Raw genomic sequence first — 14,504 nt, forward strand, 5'->3', positions numbered from 1 at the left:
TAGCTCGTGGCCGGAAGAGAAGATTAGTCATTTTGAGGGGGAGGGGAGGTTAACGTTTTTGATTAAAGATTACGATGGCACATGAGTTTTAAAAAATAATGAAGTGCACTGATAAATTATTTATAATAAACACTACAGTATTCCTTTTAAAAATAAGAATTTTCAATTTTGATTTCATGGTGACTTTAACATTGTTTTAACCTTTACAACTAGAAAAACGCAATGTCCATTCAAATTAAAGGTTGGTACTTGACTTTATTAATCGTTAAAGTAAATGTATAAATTCAAGGGTGGGGGTAAAGGAGTAGGTATCTTGGTGAATGGGACCTTAAGAGCAGAAAATGCACCTTTTATCGCAATAAAAAACAAGCTCAATATCATTTTTACGATTTTTAATGAAATATGAATTTTGAATAATCAAAATTAGTTTGTGTCTGCTTATTCTATTCATCAGTGTTTGAACCATTAAAGAAGAAACTGCATTTTAATTTCTGGGTTAAAAAAAAAAAAAACGAAAAATGAATGGACGCCAAAGTACACGGACCCTTAAGACAGGGCATTTTTTAATTTTTCTTAGATGAAAATGAGGCTGTGAGGGATAAACCTAGTTTGTACAACGGCACACACTGTGTATAAAAGCCCTACATGTACTTTCCATAAGTCACAGCCAACTCACACCGGTTTGCATTTATAGTTTAATAGTTTAATGCATTTATAGTTACATTAATTACAATAAATTACATTATGTAAGGAATAATTGATGACGGGCTGTTGAATTATTAGAAAATAATGCACACCCAAGGTAATTTTGGACCCATAAAAACTATTGCCGCAAAGATGTTAGAAAAATGATTTTTCTTTGAAGCTAGAAACTGCCACTAATACAAAAGCAAAAAAATAATAAACTAATGTAATAAAACATTCTCAAGCTTACTGAAGGCAAGTAAACACTCCAAGTATTACTTACAAGCTAAATGATAAATAAATATATTACTCAAAAATACAAATTAAATAGTTTTTTAGTTTTTTTTTAGTTTTTCAGTAGTAAAGGCTTCTACAGAAATAGCCTACTACAGACATTTCATGAAGTAATAAATGTAAAAAATAATCTTCACTGTATACATGAAATATAGATGATTCTTTTTAAAGTTAATAAGTGATTCAGTCAAGAGCAGTGAGTGATTTTCTCATTTTCTTTTGTTTGATTAATATTTATGACAGAGTTGATGCAGGTTTACGCTGTTGCTTTAAGATCTGACGCATAGATCAAATATTTTGACACATCCGTATTTCTCCCAACTGTTCAAGTTCACTTAAGACAAAACTGACTGCATTTACATGAATAGTGTCCAAGACGGGCATTTTGACATAACTTTTCGTGTAAGTGTGTAGCAGTAACAGAACTTAAGAGAACTTAAGCAAAAGAGAACTTGGCATTCGCACACTGGGCCCTATTTTAACGATCTAAGCGCATGGTCTAAACTGCACGGCGCAGGTGCACTTAGGGCGTGTCCAAATCCACTTTTGCTAGTTTAACGATGGGAAAAGCGGTCGGCGCGCCCGGAGCATGGTCTAAAAGGATTGTCCCTATTCTCTTAATGAGTAATGGGTGTGTTTTGGGCATAACATGCAATAAACCAATCAGAGTCTCATCTCCCATTCCCTTTAAGAGCCAGTTGTGCTCGTGCCATGGCGGATTTGCTATTTACACAGTGGAATTTGCAAGCGCAAAGACAGAATGCGTCTCATGTAGGCATTTCATATAATAATCTTTTACATTGCAATCCTTTAATTTTTAACATTTGGCATGTTTGTGTGCTGCTGTGCATCCCTGTGTGTGTAATAAGCAGAGTGTATGCGCGCTGTGGACCCGCCTATACTAACGCCATTGATTTTAGACCAGGTTTTTGTTGGTCAATGGCACAGTCTATTTCAGTTGCCTCAAAATAGCAACGCGCCAGCAATGCGCCTGAACACACCTCGTTTTCAGACCAGCGCACAAATGGGCGCAAATGCATTTGCTATTTAAAGAACGTGGCGCAGGACGTGAAAATGACAACTGCGTCAGGCTGAAACTAGCAAAAAACACTCGCGCCTGGCGCCGCATTGCGCCAGGTGTATAATAGGGCCCACTGACTGAGAGGCGCGTTCTGTGAGCGCACTTTCGGTGTGTGAGCACAGAAACCCGTCGGCTTTCAAGTACTGGTCAAGACTTAAAAACACATGCAAATACCGAATATCACTTTTGTGACAATTCCTGGACTCGGTTGGACTCGGACATATTTTCCAAGTCCGAAAGGCTCGAGTCCGAGTCAAGTCCGAGTAAAAATGCATCCGAGTAAAAATGCATCTGAGTCCGTGACAAGTCCGAGTCCTTTAAAAAATTGTACTCGAGACCAGACTCTGTGCATATGCACGCTTTATAAATGAGGTCCCTGGTCCTTCAGTCCTTCGCTTAGGCCTAGAGAATGAACTGATGTTATAAGGAAAGCATGAAGCCACGGTGAGGTAAGGCGATCTGCTAGCTTATCTGGTTGAGAGCAATGCAGTGCTTCTCTGATATAAAGACTACTGTGGGACATGGGACATGGGACAACCCCCCCACCCCCTCTCACCTCAGTCATGATATTGAGGGACATTCACTCCCCCCACCTACAATCCCTGCCAGTACAAGTCCGGTACAACGACTGCCCCCCAGTCATGTTTTGTTATGGACCTCTCTTAGGAATAACCCTCTTTACTCTCTTGGAGGTATAGAGCTTGGTGAATGAGATTTGAAGGGTAGAACATAAATGCATCCCAAGGGAATGTCTTAGGGTTACACCACCATACTTCAGGCATGTCTGCACTTGCATCTCCTTTCTGACAATTTAAATTGTGTTCCTGTAATGCCAACACCATGACACAGCATCGCATCTCAGAGAATTGGGTTATATTCTTTTGAAGTTTCCATTTCTGAAAAAAAAAAAAACCTCCCATTTTCCAGTACAAGTGATTTCTGAAGGAGATGATTTCATGTGATACTGAAGATTGGAGACATGGCTGCTGAAAAATCAGCCTTCCCATCACTGGAATATATTAAAATGTTGAAATATAAAGTTATTGTAAATTGTTTTACATTTTAGTAATATTACATTATATTACAGTTTAACCTGTATTTTAATGAATGGGAAGAAATAAAATGAATGGAAAAAAAGCCCTTCACTGTGGTCACTGGAGAAGTGGACAATTGCCTTGGCTTGATACTAACATTGGTCTTGCAGTTAGCATACTGAGGTCACATCAAGGAAGAACTAGACCCCATTGTGCTATGGTACAGTTCCTTTACAATATCAACTAGAGTGAAACATTTGTGTAAACCTACATGAATAGCAGCAATGATGTTCATCCCACACTCGTAAATCCTGGATACACACAGAAAAATAATACATTAACTTTATAGATTACAGAACCAGAAAAAAAAGATGTAGCCTATATGAGCAACAAACTTGATTCAGTTTGTGATACTGATGTGAGTTTGGTCATTCCCACCTCAGCACAGATTTGCACCAGACACACGGTTTTCTCAACCTCAGTTCCTGTCAGACTACAGCTGAAAGACTCACACGGATGTGAAGGGTCTGTCCACCGATCACCCACCTGAATCCACCAGAGCGAGAACACATATACATGCATTGTTCAATGTATTTTGTGCTAAATTTGGTTACAGCAAGGTCTTTTAAAGGGGCCTCTGAAACTATAGAAAACAAACCACTCCCATTGTGAGTAAATATGTGAACTATTTCCTTTACCTTGTAAGTCTTTCCATTGTACTCGCAACTCTTCTCAACTGTAAATAAGCAAAGAAAACATACTCTAAATCTGTTTTTGCAACGCTGGACCTAATGAAATTACCAATTAAAACAGAATATGTATTTATTCCAAGCACCAGTGGCACTCTACACTAGGATGTTCTGTGGAAAGATTGCAAGATTACCGCAAATCTGATTGTCACAGCAGTTAGAGACCAGGATGGAGTAGGCGCTGCAGACTGGAGTGGGTTCTTGAGGTTTGGGTATGCACTCTTCAGTTCTAGTCTGGTTATTACATGTGCATATGTGACAGTTTGATTCCCATACTGCTCCCACCTTATAGAAAGATGAAAGATTTCTGTTATGCAGTATTCATAATAAACATCTATTTACAGATATTTTTTAACAGAAGTTTGTGGTTTTACTGGTAAATGAACTCTTACCGGCATGGGCTCACCCAATGGCCCTTTACATGCTGAAAAATAAATATGAAATGAAATGCATATCTAAATTATTCAATTTTGAGAAAGCATTACTTATTAAGGAAAACTAGCAAAGTATCTTTGCAAAGTCAATTTTGCTGACAAAATATATTACCTTTAAAATATTACTGTAACAAAACTTTTGTCACATTGCTCTCAGGATTGGCCTATAAATAAAAACGGTTGTTTTGTAATATTTGGTTGAGTTCTTAACTCACTTGGGCATTCAGACACACATATTTGCTTGTGTTCTTCTGCAAGCATCTGGTCATCTGGACAAAAGCAGCCTGATCTCAGACCAACCACAGAGGTTGCAGGCACGCGAACACTGAGGAGGCAATAGAGTGATGGGTGTGAGGTCATACATGGAACATCACGCCTATAAGCAAACATGCAATCCTAACCGTAACCATTATTAAAAATAAATAAATAAAAAATTGAGAAAAAAACATTTTGCTGAAACACAATCTTCTAATTACGAGGTGAAGTATGCAGCAGGACTTGAGCTTTAGAAATGCTTGAATCATTTAAAGTAAAAATCTTTCTCACCTGCCTCGACAGACATCATTTGGAGACTTTCGACACTCGTTGTACATCATTCCTTTCAGACATGTGATCTCTAAAACACAGTGGAATATTATAAGAAGACAGCAACACTTGCAAAGTCTACTACTAAAGCATTTTGTTACTAGAGATAACACAAAATCAAATGCACATGGAAAACACAAAGTTTCGGCCAATAAAATTACAGTAACTTATCAATCAAATCAAGCTATGAATTCCACAAATTCACACTTTCATGAACCTCAAAGGATTCGTAAAGACTTGCAGGTCTTTAAAATTGTGTATACGTAAATTAGTTAGGTTTTAAGATGATGTTGATATGTTGTAGACTTCAGTGTATAAATGTACAGAAATATAAGCGTGCTACTACTATTTTCTGAAACTGTGCTTTCATACTGTTTTCTTACCACAGGAGCCATTAGTAAGGTATCTCCAGTCTACACAAATACCAATCCTTTTGCACTCTGATGCTGCGTACTCCAGAGAAGAACAGGCACCAACACTACTATTGTATGAACAGTAGTCAAACCGGCAATTCTTCTCTACGGACGTAAGATTGATCCTTTCACCACACTCTGCAAACACTCTGAGTAAAAGATGTTAATACCTATTGTTATAGTCACAATGCAACAAGCCAAGCAAAACTATGAAGTTGTTTGTCATTTTATATGAAAAAACACAGGATTTTTACTTAAAAACCCAACTGTTATGCATATTGACCTCAGTGAAAAACCCAACAGTGACTTACTCGTGGTGAAGTAGGTCACATATTGTAGGATGGCAGGTAAGCAGAGGTGGAGGTGGAGTTGAAGGTGGCGAGGGAGGGACACAAGGAACATTGGTGAGCACAGATTTGCAGTAGGGTTTCAGAGGGTCTTCTACAACCCAGTCATATGCAGTCTTATCACAGCAGTTGTCATCTTCAACTACACCGTTTCTTCGTATACACGACTGACCACCACATACACCTGCGAAGTCAAGAGTGTAAGGTTATCACAGTCGTAACACAATCTATTTATGGTCTGTGATATCATATGCACCATGAACCATATTTAATGTGCCAGTTACTTTCTATCAATGGTTAAATGATTTTAATGGCGTACCACACTGTCCTTGGGTGTTGTTTTGGAAGTACTCCATTGCCAAGTTGATTAACAGATTGTTGAAAGGTGTAAGAGAAACATAGGAACGGATAGGCTTGATGTAGATGTAGACCTGGCTACCACTGCTTTCAAACTTGAAGACCTGATCTTCATATGGTGGTTTTATAATCTCCTGGTTTAAAGTACACTGGAAAAAGACAGAGACAATCAGCTTATCATTAAAGCTCAAGTGAACTGTCATCCCCAGTTATTCATAGAAATAGACCAGCAGAGGACTGTGGGTGTGGAGCAAAAAAATCTGTTTTATTGTTAGATATTTGCATATTTGAGTTCCTTGAATTGAGTTAATTTTCTTTGAACTTTCAGAGTTGAGGATGTTTGGTTAAAAAATAATGGTATATGTAATTTGGTATTGATAATAAAAAAGCTGACAGAAAAAGTCAAAAAGTCATTAGTTGCTTATATGTCAATAAGACAGACAGACTGGTCCTTGTCTTTTGGCTAGAATAAAGATAAATATGGGACCACACTTTATCCCCATACAAATGTATGGCTCTGGGAGGCTAATACATTCATAAATTAGTAGAATAACACATTTATTTATTTATTTATTTTTTTTACCATTATAAACATACCTCGACTGTGAACTCCTCTGTTACCATAAGTGTGGCAATATTATTCCAGTATTTTAATGTGATTCCCCTAGAACAGGAATTATCAATTTCCGGCACACAGTAGTAGTTGTCTACAGTAATGCTTAATCTGTGCTGCAGTACTCGCTCCTCCACTAGAGTGTAGGTGCAGTTATCCATGAAGTCAAAAGCGATCCCCTGGAAGGAGATGTAGTGTGGGTCTCCATAAACCTGACACTGACCTAAAAAAGAAACCAGGAAAAATAGAATGATACAAACTTTTGTGAAAGAGTGATGGCATCCCCATCACTCTTCTTATTTTCCATTGTCTGAGCAAATAGATGCCACACCACCAAGTAGTACCACTGGTTTCAATGTGTATATAAAAAAGTCAGTTTACTTACAGTCACACTCCAAGCTCTGACAGCAAGTCTCTTCATCTTTGACCAAAGACTTCTTGTCTCTAGGGCAATCAGTCCTGATTGTGGATGTTGGACAGGTAATGGATTTTACCTCAATCACTCCAGCATTACAGGCTTTATCAGCACAATCCTCTCTCCATGTTTCTCCACACAACCAGCTTTGATTTCGCATCACATCTTTGCACTCACACACTAGTTCAAAAAAAGACATAAACTTAGGATCCCAATCAATCAAAATATGTATCACATATAACTGCTCTTAAGACATTGAACACATTGTAATTAACACTGAATTTAAAGTTTGGAATTTGTTCTATATGTCATTTAAGCTGTAGTAGGCCCCAGGGTTATGTTATCATGTAGTAGTGTAGAGTAGTATTATTACCTGGAGTTGTGTGTTCAGTGGTAGGTATTGTAGTACTGAGTACAGATGTCAGAGAAGGGGTTGTTGTTGTAGGATTAGTTGTTGTATGCACTTCTTGAGATGAATTTGAAGTTAGACTGGTGATAGTAGGGCCAGTGACTATTATAAATTCTAGTGGGAATGATAGAGAAAAAACAGTAAGTACAAAATAAATTTGTGTGGCAGTTTTTTTTAGCACATTCAAAGTGTTTCGTCACTTTGTGTTTATTATGACATTACTGGTGTTATATTTGTAGAAAGCATTGTTTAAAAGTTCATTCAAGCACAAGTTTATATTTGTAGTGGCTTCCACACCTGTTGTAGACACTGTTGATACTGAAGTGTTATATTTTACTGAAGTTGTAGCTTCAGTAGTTGGCTGAGTTGCAGTTGTGTATTGTTTTGTTGGTATGGTTGGTTGAGTTGTGCTCTCACTTGTTGGTGGTTGTATTGTGAATTCTGTTGTACTTTCTGAGGTGGGTGATTGTGTTGTGGTTGTTTCTTCCACTGGAGTTGTATATTGTTCTGTTGTACTGTCAGTTGTTGAGGTACGTGTTGTGGTTCTGTGTTCTGTTGTGGTCTCAGTTGGTGATGGTTGTGTTGTAGTTGTTTGTTCCACTGGAGTTGTATATTGTTCTGTTGTACTTTCAGTTGTTGATGGATGTGTTGTGGTTCTGTGTTCTGTTGTGGTCTCAGTTGGTGGTGGTTGCGTTGTGGTTGTTTCTTCGATTGTAGTTGTATATTGTTCAGTTGTTGATGGATGTGTTGTGGTTCTGTGTTCTGTTGTGCTCTCAGTTGGTGGTGGTTGTGTTGTAGTCGTTTCTTCCACTGGAGTTGTATATTGTTCTGTTGTACTTTCAGTTGTTGATGGACGTGTTGTGGTTCTGTGTTCTGTTGTGCTCTCAGTTGGTGGTGGTTGTGTTGTAGTCGTTTCTTCCACTGGAGTTGTATATTGTTCTGTTGTACTTTCAGTTGTTGATGGACGTGTTGTGGTTCTGTGTTCTGTTGTGCTCTCAGTTGGTGGTGGTTGTGTTGTAGTCGTTTCTTCCACTGGAGTTGTATATTGTTCTGTTGTACTTTCAGTTGTTGATGGACGTGTTGTGGTCCTGTGATCTGGTGTGCTCTCAGTTGGTGGTGGTTGTGTTGTAGTCGTTTCTTCCACTGGAGTTGTATATTGTTCTGTTGTACTTTCAGTTGTTGATGGACGTGTTGTGGTTCTGTGTTCTGTTGTGCTCTCAGTTGGTGGTGGTTGTGTTGTAGTCGTTTCTTCCACTGGAGTTGTATATTGTTCTGTTGTACTTTCAGTTGTCGAAGGACTTGTTGTGGTTCTGTGTTCTGTTGTGCTGTCAGTTGGAGGTGGTTGCTTTGTGGTTGTTTCTTCCATTGGAGTTGTGTATGCTTCCGTTGTACTTTCAGTTGTTGATGGACGTGTTGTGGTTCTGTGTTCTGTTGTGCTCTCAGTTGGTGGTGGTTGTGTTGTGGTTGTTTCTTCCATTGGAGTTGAATATTGTTCAGTTGTTGACGGATGTGTTGTGGTTCTGTGTTCTGTTGTGCTCTCGGTTGGTGATGGTTGTGTTGTAGTTGTTTCTTCCACTGGAGTTGTATATTGTTCTGTTGTACTTTCAGTTGTTGAAGGATTTGTTGTGGTTCTGTGTTCTGTTGTGCTCTCAGTTGCAGGTGGTTGCTTTGTGGTTGTTTCTTCCATTGGAGTTGTGTATGCTTCTGTTGTACTTTCAGTTGTTGACGGATGTGTTGTGGTTCTGTGTTCTGTTGTGCTCTTGGTTGGTGGTGGTTGTGTTGTAGTTGTTTCTTCCACTGGAGTTGTGTATGCTTCTGTTGTACTTTCAGTTATTGATGGACGTGTTGTGGTTTTGTGTTCTGTTGTGCTCTCAGTTGGTGGTGGTTGTGTAGAATATGTTTCTTTTACTGGAGTTGTATATTGTTCTGTTGTACTTTCAGTTGTTGATGGATGTGTTGTGGTTTTGTGTTCTGTTGTGCTCTCAGTTGCTGGTGGTTGTGTTGTGGTTGTTTCTTCCATTGGAGTTGTATATGTTTCTGTTGTACTTTCAGTTGTTGATGGACGTGTTTTGGTTGAGTATTCTGTTGTTCTCTCTGATGTTGGTAGTTGTGTTGTGTATTTCTTTGTGCTCTGTGAGGTTGGTGGTTCTGTTGTGGTTTTGTATTCTATTGTGCTCGCAGCTGTTGGTAATTGTGTTGTAGTTGTGTCTTTAATTGGATTTGTAGAAGATTCGGTTGACTTCTCAGTTTTTGGTTTCATTGTGTATTGTGTTGTTGGGTTTATGTATTGTGTTGTGCTCTGAGTTGTTGGTGGTAGTGTTGTGGCTGTGTGGGTTATTATTGTTGTAGATGGCTGAGCTGTCGATGTGTAATAAACTGTAGTCGTAGTTGTAGATGTAAATGTAGGAGTGCAGACAATTTGTCCATCAAGGCATTTACTAAGCAAAAAGAATACAAATTTTAATTAATAGTAGGTATATAGTTTATAAATATTTTATCTTAAATATCCTTCCAGCACTATAACAAGAGTCTACAAAATGGCTTACCAGCATGTATAAGAAGTACACATTTCATCAGAATGTGACAACACTCTGTTCATGAAGGTACAAGTGCAGTTGTCCAAAGCGGTGCATTTTCCTAGGTTTTCGTCATAATATGGGGTCTCCTCAGGGCATCTTGGGTAGCAACCTGAAATGTCATACATTGCTTGGTGAACATTTAAATAGTTTCCGTGTTTCTAAATTCTAGTAGTACAGAATACTGCAGTACAACAGCGAGATCAAGAAACAGGAACAGAAAAAGGAAAAAATACCTTCAAGTTTTCCTGTAAAGTGGTTATTAGTGCCACAGGTCTTAACCTGGCCACATGGATTGTAATGCCAGGTGCACTGGCCCACTTCATTGTAATAGTCACAATACACCGCTGTGGAGATGAACATGCACTGTAATCACTTGACTAACTAACTAATAACTCAGGTATGCCGTAACCAGGAAATACTCATGCTGGGAACATTCTTAATTGTTTCCAAAGTCCAATCCAATAATTACAATAGAATACAATACGTACGACACAAATCTGGGGTTCTCCAGTTGATGCAGACATCCTTTGCACTGCAAGCCTCTGCGTAAGCTGAGATAGCTGTACAAAAGCCGAGAAACTTTCCCTCAAACTCACAAGAACAGGACTCCAAAACACAGGCTTGGTAATAAGGCTCTGGATCTACCTAGTAGTCAAAAGAATGCAACAATTACTGCCTGGTTCAATAAAGGTTCCACCTTTCCTCATGACAAAAAAAGGAATTGTGAGTACACTGTGTACCTGAACCAACTTTCAAACTCAGAAACAGTTTGATGAACTTGAACAAAGTTCAGAAATGTCTGATATAGAAATAGTGCTTTGTTTAGTTAAAGTCAATTAACCAAGATTAAACATCAGAAACAACATTATTTTATTAACTTTTGGCATGGCAAAGTACCTTCAAATGGCAATCTATAAAGGTGTCCGATCTCAGGATCATACATCGCCGCTGGGCCCAGGCTGCACAGTAGGAGTGTCGTTCACAAGGAAATGTTTCATGGGTTACATCTGAGCATGGCGGAGTTGCTGTCTTCCAACTATTCCCAAAGTCCAAAACACTGAAAACTTCTGAGGAGCTGCTTGTCAGAAGGTCGTTTGTCACCTTTCCATCAAAGTTCCCACAAAGCCCCAACACTCGGCCCTAATGTTCCACAGTTGAAAGAGAACATTGCATGTCTTCACCACTCAGTAGCACATGTTTCAAGATCTATATTCCTTGTTGTTCCTGAACCAACATTCCTATCAAACTATCATAGCCCTGACATTACATATCCACTCCTTGCCTAACCTTGCCCTAAAGAGGAGGTCAGATAGATATGTTCTTAAGAATGTTGTTCAAATCCCAACCTTGGTGCTAAATTAAAAATAAAGATTGTTGAAAACAAGTTTGGTCCAGGGCCAACAAGGATGTTAATTTAGCAACTTTTACTTGTGATTTAACCATTGTTAGCCATTTTATAACATCTGCCATTCATAGTGACCTCTCTCCAAAATTTCATCTTTCTATTTAAGAGAAATACTTTCATTTCAAAACTTTGTACTAGGTCTATCACAACAATAGTCCTAACCAGGCACAATGCAACACAATTTCAGCAATAAGTAATTTGTGTGTTCACACTTAATGTGAAATTCGGGCATCAATCCCAGAAGATAGCCAATTAGAACAGTTTTGCTCACAACGAGTTTAAAAACAAAAGGTTTGCTCCCACTTTAAGCAATTTGCTGAAGCAAAGCAATCCGCCGTCATTCATTTTCAATAACAGTTCTGGCAACGTAAGCAACAGAGACTGTACTTGATGCAGCTTGATACTACGGCAGAGCAGGAAATCATCTGGACAGCTTGCTGCTTTTTGCATGACATCTGATTAGTTCACAATGTAAATTCTGAATATTAATCTTGGACAATAAAATAAATTAAATGTGACTTCTTACTCTCCACTGAGGCTCTAGTTGGATGGTGACCCTAGTATGTTTGTCCCAGATTACAGTGATCCCCAGTCCGGGAACTGAGATAATGATGTAGAGGCCCACAGTTTGGATGGAGTACAGGGGCTCTGCCAACAATGCACCCCCTGCCTGAAGAGTCTCAGTTACCTTCATGTCATTCAACATCAGAGTCACTGCACCCTGTCAAACATTAAGCAAATATTTACAATTTCATAACTGAGTGCATTCTAATTTTTACTTGATAGAAAGTTAAAATATTGACAACATCCAACAACAATTTATATATTCACAGATGGTGATGGTTATAAATACCAAGAGCTCCACTGAGATGGCGCGGGAACATGTCAAAGACTCATCACAACAAGGAACACTCTCAGTTTTAACTGCAAACTGCCCAGTTGAACCAGCGGCCTTATACAAGAAGTATTAGAAGTTAAATATGTTTGCCAATTGTTGAGTGCTACTTTTTACAGCACTTGTGAATTTTACATAAACTAAGTCAGAATCTTTTGGAAAAGATAATTTGTCACATTGCAACCACTCACCTTCACTAGGGTGTACTGACAGTGGCCATCGAATCTGTACCATTTGGAGTCAAAGGTGTGATACTGCCCATTTCCGAACACCTCACATACTCCTGAACATGCCTCATCTATACAAGACCATTCACCACCTCTACATGTGCTGCGACACAAAATCATGTAATTCAAATCCAGTGGTCAGGTGATTTTTACTTCATTGTAATGTTGTAGGGCAGGATATCTCAAAGCATACAATCTTAAAGCTCTCAAATGTCATTCACACTTGTTATCGCTTAGAATCTTGAGGTGCCAAGTTCGAATATATAAAGGAACAAGTGAGATTTGAGCACTACAGTGGACAGGAAGATTTTTAGTAAATATCAACTCAAATTTAGAAGACCTGAAATAATAATGCGCAAGCTGAATGGACTACTTTTAATAGGATTTTTGTTGTTGTTGTTGCTGTAATTTTAAGAGCTTAATAACCTCAATATCCACTTACTTTCCCAGTCAGGAAAAGAGCATCTTGAATATTCTAAAATATCTCCTTTTTTATTCCACAAAAGGAAAACCCTATGGCTTTGGAATGATATGAAGGTGGGTAAATTATTCTTGTAAAATATGTGAACCAAGGTCAAGGCTAGAAGACAGGGTTCTTACCATATTTTACAGTTGGTCTCCACGCTCTGCCCAGTTTCATACACCCTCCCGCTGAATTCACAGGTGCAGTTTTCATGAGCCACACAACCACCGTTATGATCTTCAAAAAGGCCATCTGGACAATAACAACCACTGATACAGCTGTTATCCTCACTCTGTGAATATAGATCAGGAATTTCACTTAAACTCTTGCAGAAAATTAACACTATAACAATTGTCAATTTGATAACAGATGTCAAATTTTAGACAAATGCTTACTACAGGTTTGGTCAAGCTTTCACATGTCCTATGGGCAGTGTCCACTGGTATTTGTGCGCAATCCACACAAATCTTTCCCACTGTGCAATCTAGAAAATAGGAATAGAACTTAATAGAAATATTTGGCAATGAATCATGAAATTTCCAAATTTTAATGGTTCACAAGATTAGTAGGTGTTGCATTACTTGAAAATTCAAGGGTGGAGTTCACTAAAAAGTGACTAACTACATACTGCTTAACTACACAATGCTTGGGTATTTAAACCTAGTTTGATGAATTACGCATACAGCATTATCACACCATTAATTGCAGGCAAACTGCATAGATTTTTGTGGATAAGGTGCATTCTGAAACTCTTAAAAGTATTTGTGCTAAAAAAAAATCACAGTGAATTAAAAGTACGGAGGATGTCTTGTCTAATTTTGTATTATAAATAAATTATCTGTGTTCAGAACTGCCATAGAATTCCGCAGAGGCTATTCAGTTTAAATACACGTACTAAAAGTTGCTATATGCACTGGTTGAGTATTCTGTGTAGTGTGTTTTTGTTGTTGTTTTTCTAAACTGTAAGAAGATGATTTCACTCACTGCAAACTTTAGGACAATGAAGTTGTCCATTTTCACACAAGCTGTAATACAAAACAAACATTTTATACACAGCAAAAGCAAAAAAAAATTGTAAACATTTCTTTGAACTGAGATGTTTTCATCCTTACCATTGGCGTCCACCGATAACCACAGGACCTGGAGGTGTGTCGCCTCCTGGGTGGTGGCAGCTGCACAGCGGGCGAGGGCTGCAGGTCTGTTGGTTGCTCAGGTGAGAATCTGATGTGCATCCACACCCCTCCACAGAGTCATCCACCACCTCACAGGTCAGATCAGGGCCCGAGAGGGAACGGCAGGTATGGTTACACGCCAACGTGGCATAAGTAAACCTCAGATTGCCCATGCACAAAGGAACTGAAAGCCAGAATGATCATTTGTGGAATGAGTCATACACATATGTTCAAAAATAATGTTGTTACAGTGTAATTACACAAATAATTCACAAAAATAATTCGCAAATATATCACAAAAAAAATTCAAAGTTTCATTTGGTTAATTGTGCTAAGGTTGCGTTTTCA

General features: G+C 38.5%; 1 protein-coding gene across 1 annotated transcript in view; it reads right to left on the reverse strand.

Annotated features, from left to right (window-relative positions):
- LOC107689255 (mucin-19) overlaps positions 1-14,504 on the reverse strand; it is a 26,662-nt gene that overhangs the window by 5,080 nt on the left and 7,078 nt on the right. The window contains exons 15-38 of the mRNA XM_016487196.1: positions 14,110-14,340; positions 13,969-14,009; positions 13,122-13,276; positions 12,471-12,624; positions 12,253-12,351; positions 11,926-12,120; positions 10,892-11,134; positions 10,483-10,639; positions 10,228-10,338; positions 9,962-10,103; positions 8,108-9,853; positions 7,380-7,414; positions 6,977-7,186; positions 6,576-6,814; positions 5,941-6,127; positions 5,586-5,805; positions 5,245-5,423; positions 4,823-4,892; positions 4,492-4,601; positions 4,235-4,266; positions 3,977-4,127; positions 3,792-3,829; positions 3,532-3,639; positions 3,365-3,404 (exon numbers count right to left, since the gene is read on the reverse strand). Coding sequence (XP_016342682.1) covers positions 3,365-3,404; positions 3,532-3,639; positions 3,792-3,829; positions 3,977-4,127; positions 4,235-4,266; positions 4,492-4,601; positions 4,823-4,892; positions 5,245-5,423; positions 5,586-5,805; positions 5,941-6,127; positions 6,576-6,814; positions 6,977-7,186; positions 7,380-7,414; positions 8,108-9,853; positions 9,962-10,103; positions 10,228-10,338; positions 10,483-10,639; positions 10,892-11,134; positions 11,926-12,120; positions 12,253-12,351; positions 12,471-12,624; positions 13,122-13,276; positions 13,969-14,009; positions 14,110-14,340 — 4,893 coding nt within the window. The remainder of the gene's footprint in view (positions 1-3,364; positions 3,405-3,531; positions 3,640-3,791; positions 3,830-3,976; positions 4,128-4,234; positions 4,267-4,491; positions 4,602-4,822; positions 4,893-5,244; positions 5,424-5,585; positions 5,806-5,940; positions 6,128-6,575; positions 6,815-6,976; positions 7,187-7,379; positions 7,415-8,107; positions 9,854-9,961; positions 10,104-10,227; positions 10,339-10,482; positions 10,640-10,891; positions 11,135-11,925; positions 12,121-12,252; positions 12,352-12,470; positions 12,625-13,121; positions 13,277-13,968; positions 14,010-14,109; positions 14,341-14,504) is intronic.

This window comes from Sinocyclocheilus anshuiensis, unplaced genomic scaffold (assembly GCF_001515605.1).
Source record: "Sinocyclocheilus anshuiensis isolate Anshui unplaced genomic scaffold, SAMN03320099.WGS_v1.1 scaffold882, whole genome shotgun sequence".
Lineage (NCBI taxonomy): Eukaryota > Metazoa > Chordata > Actinopteri > Cypriniformes > Cyprinidae > Sinocyclocheilus > Sinocyclocheilus anshuiensis.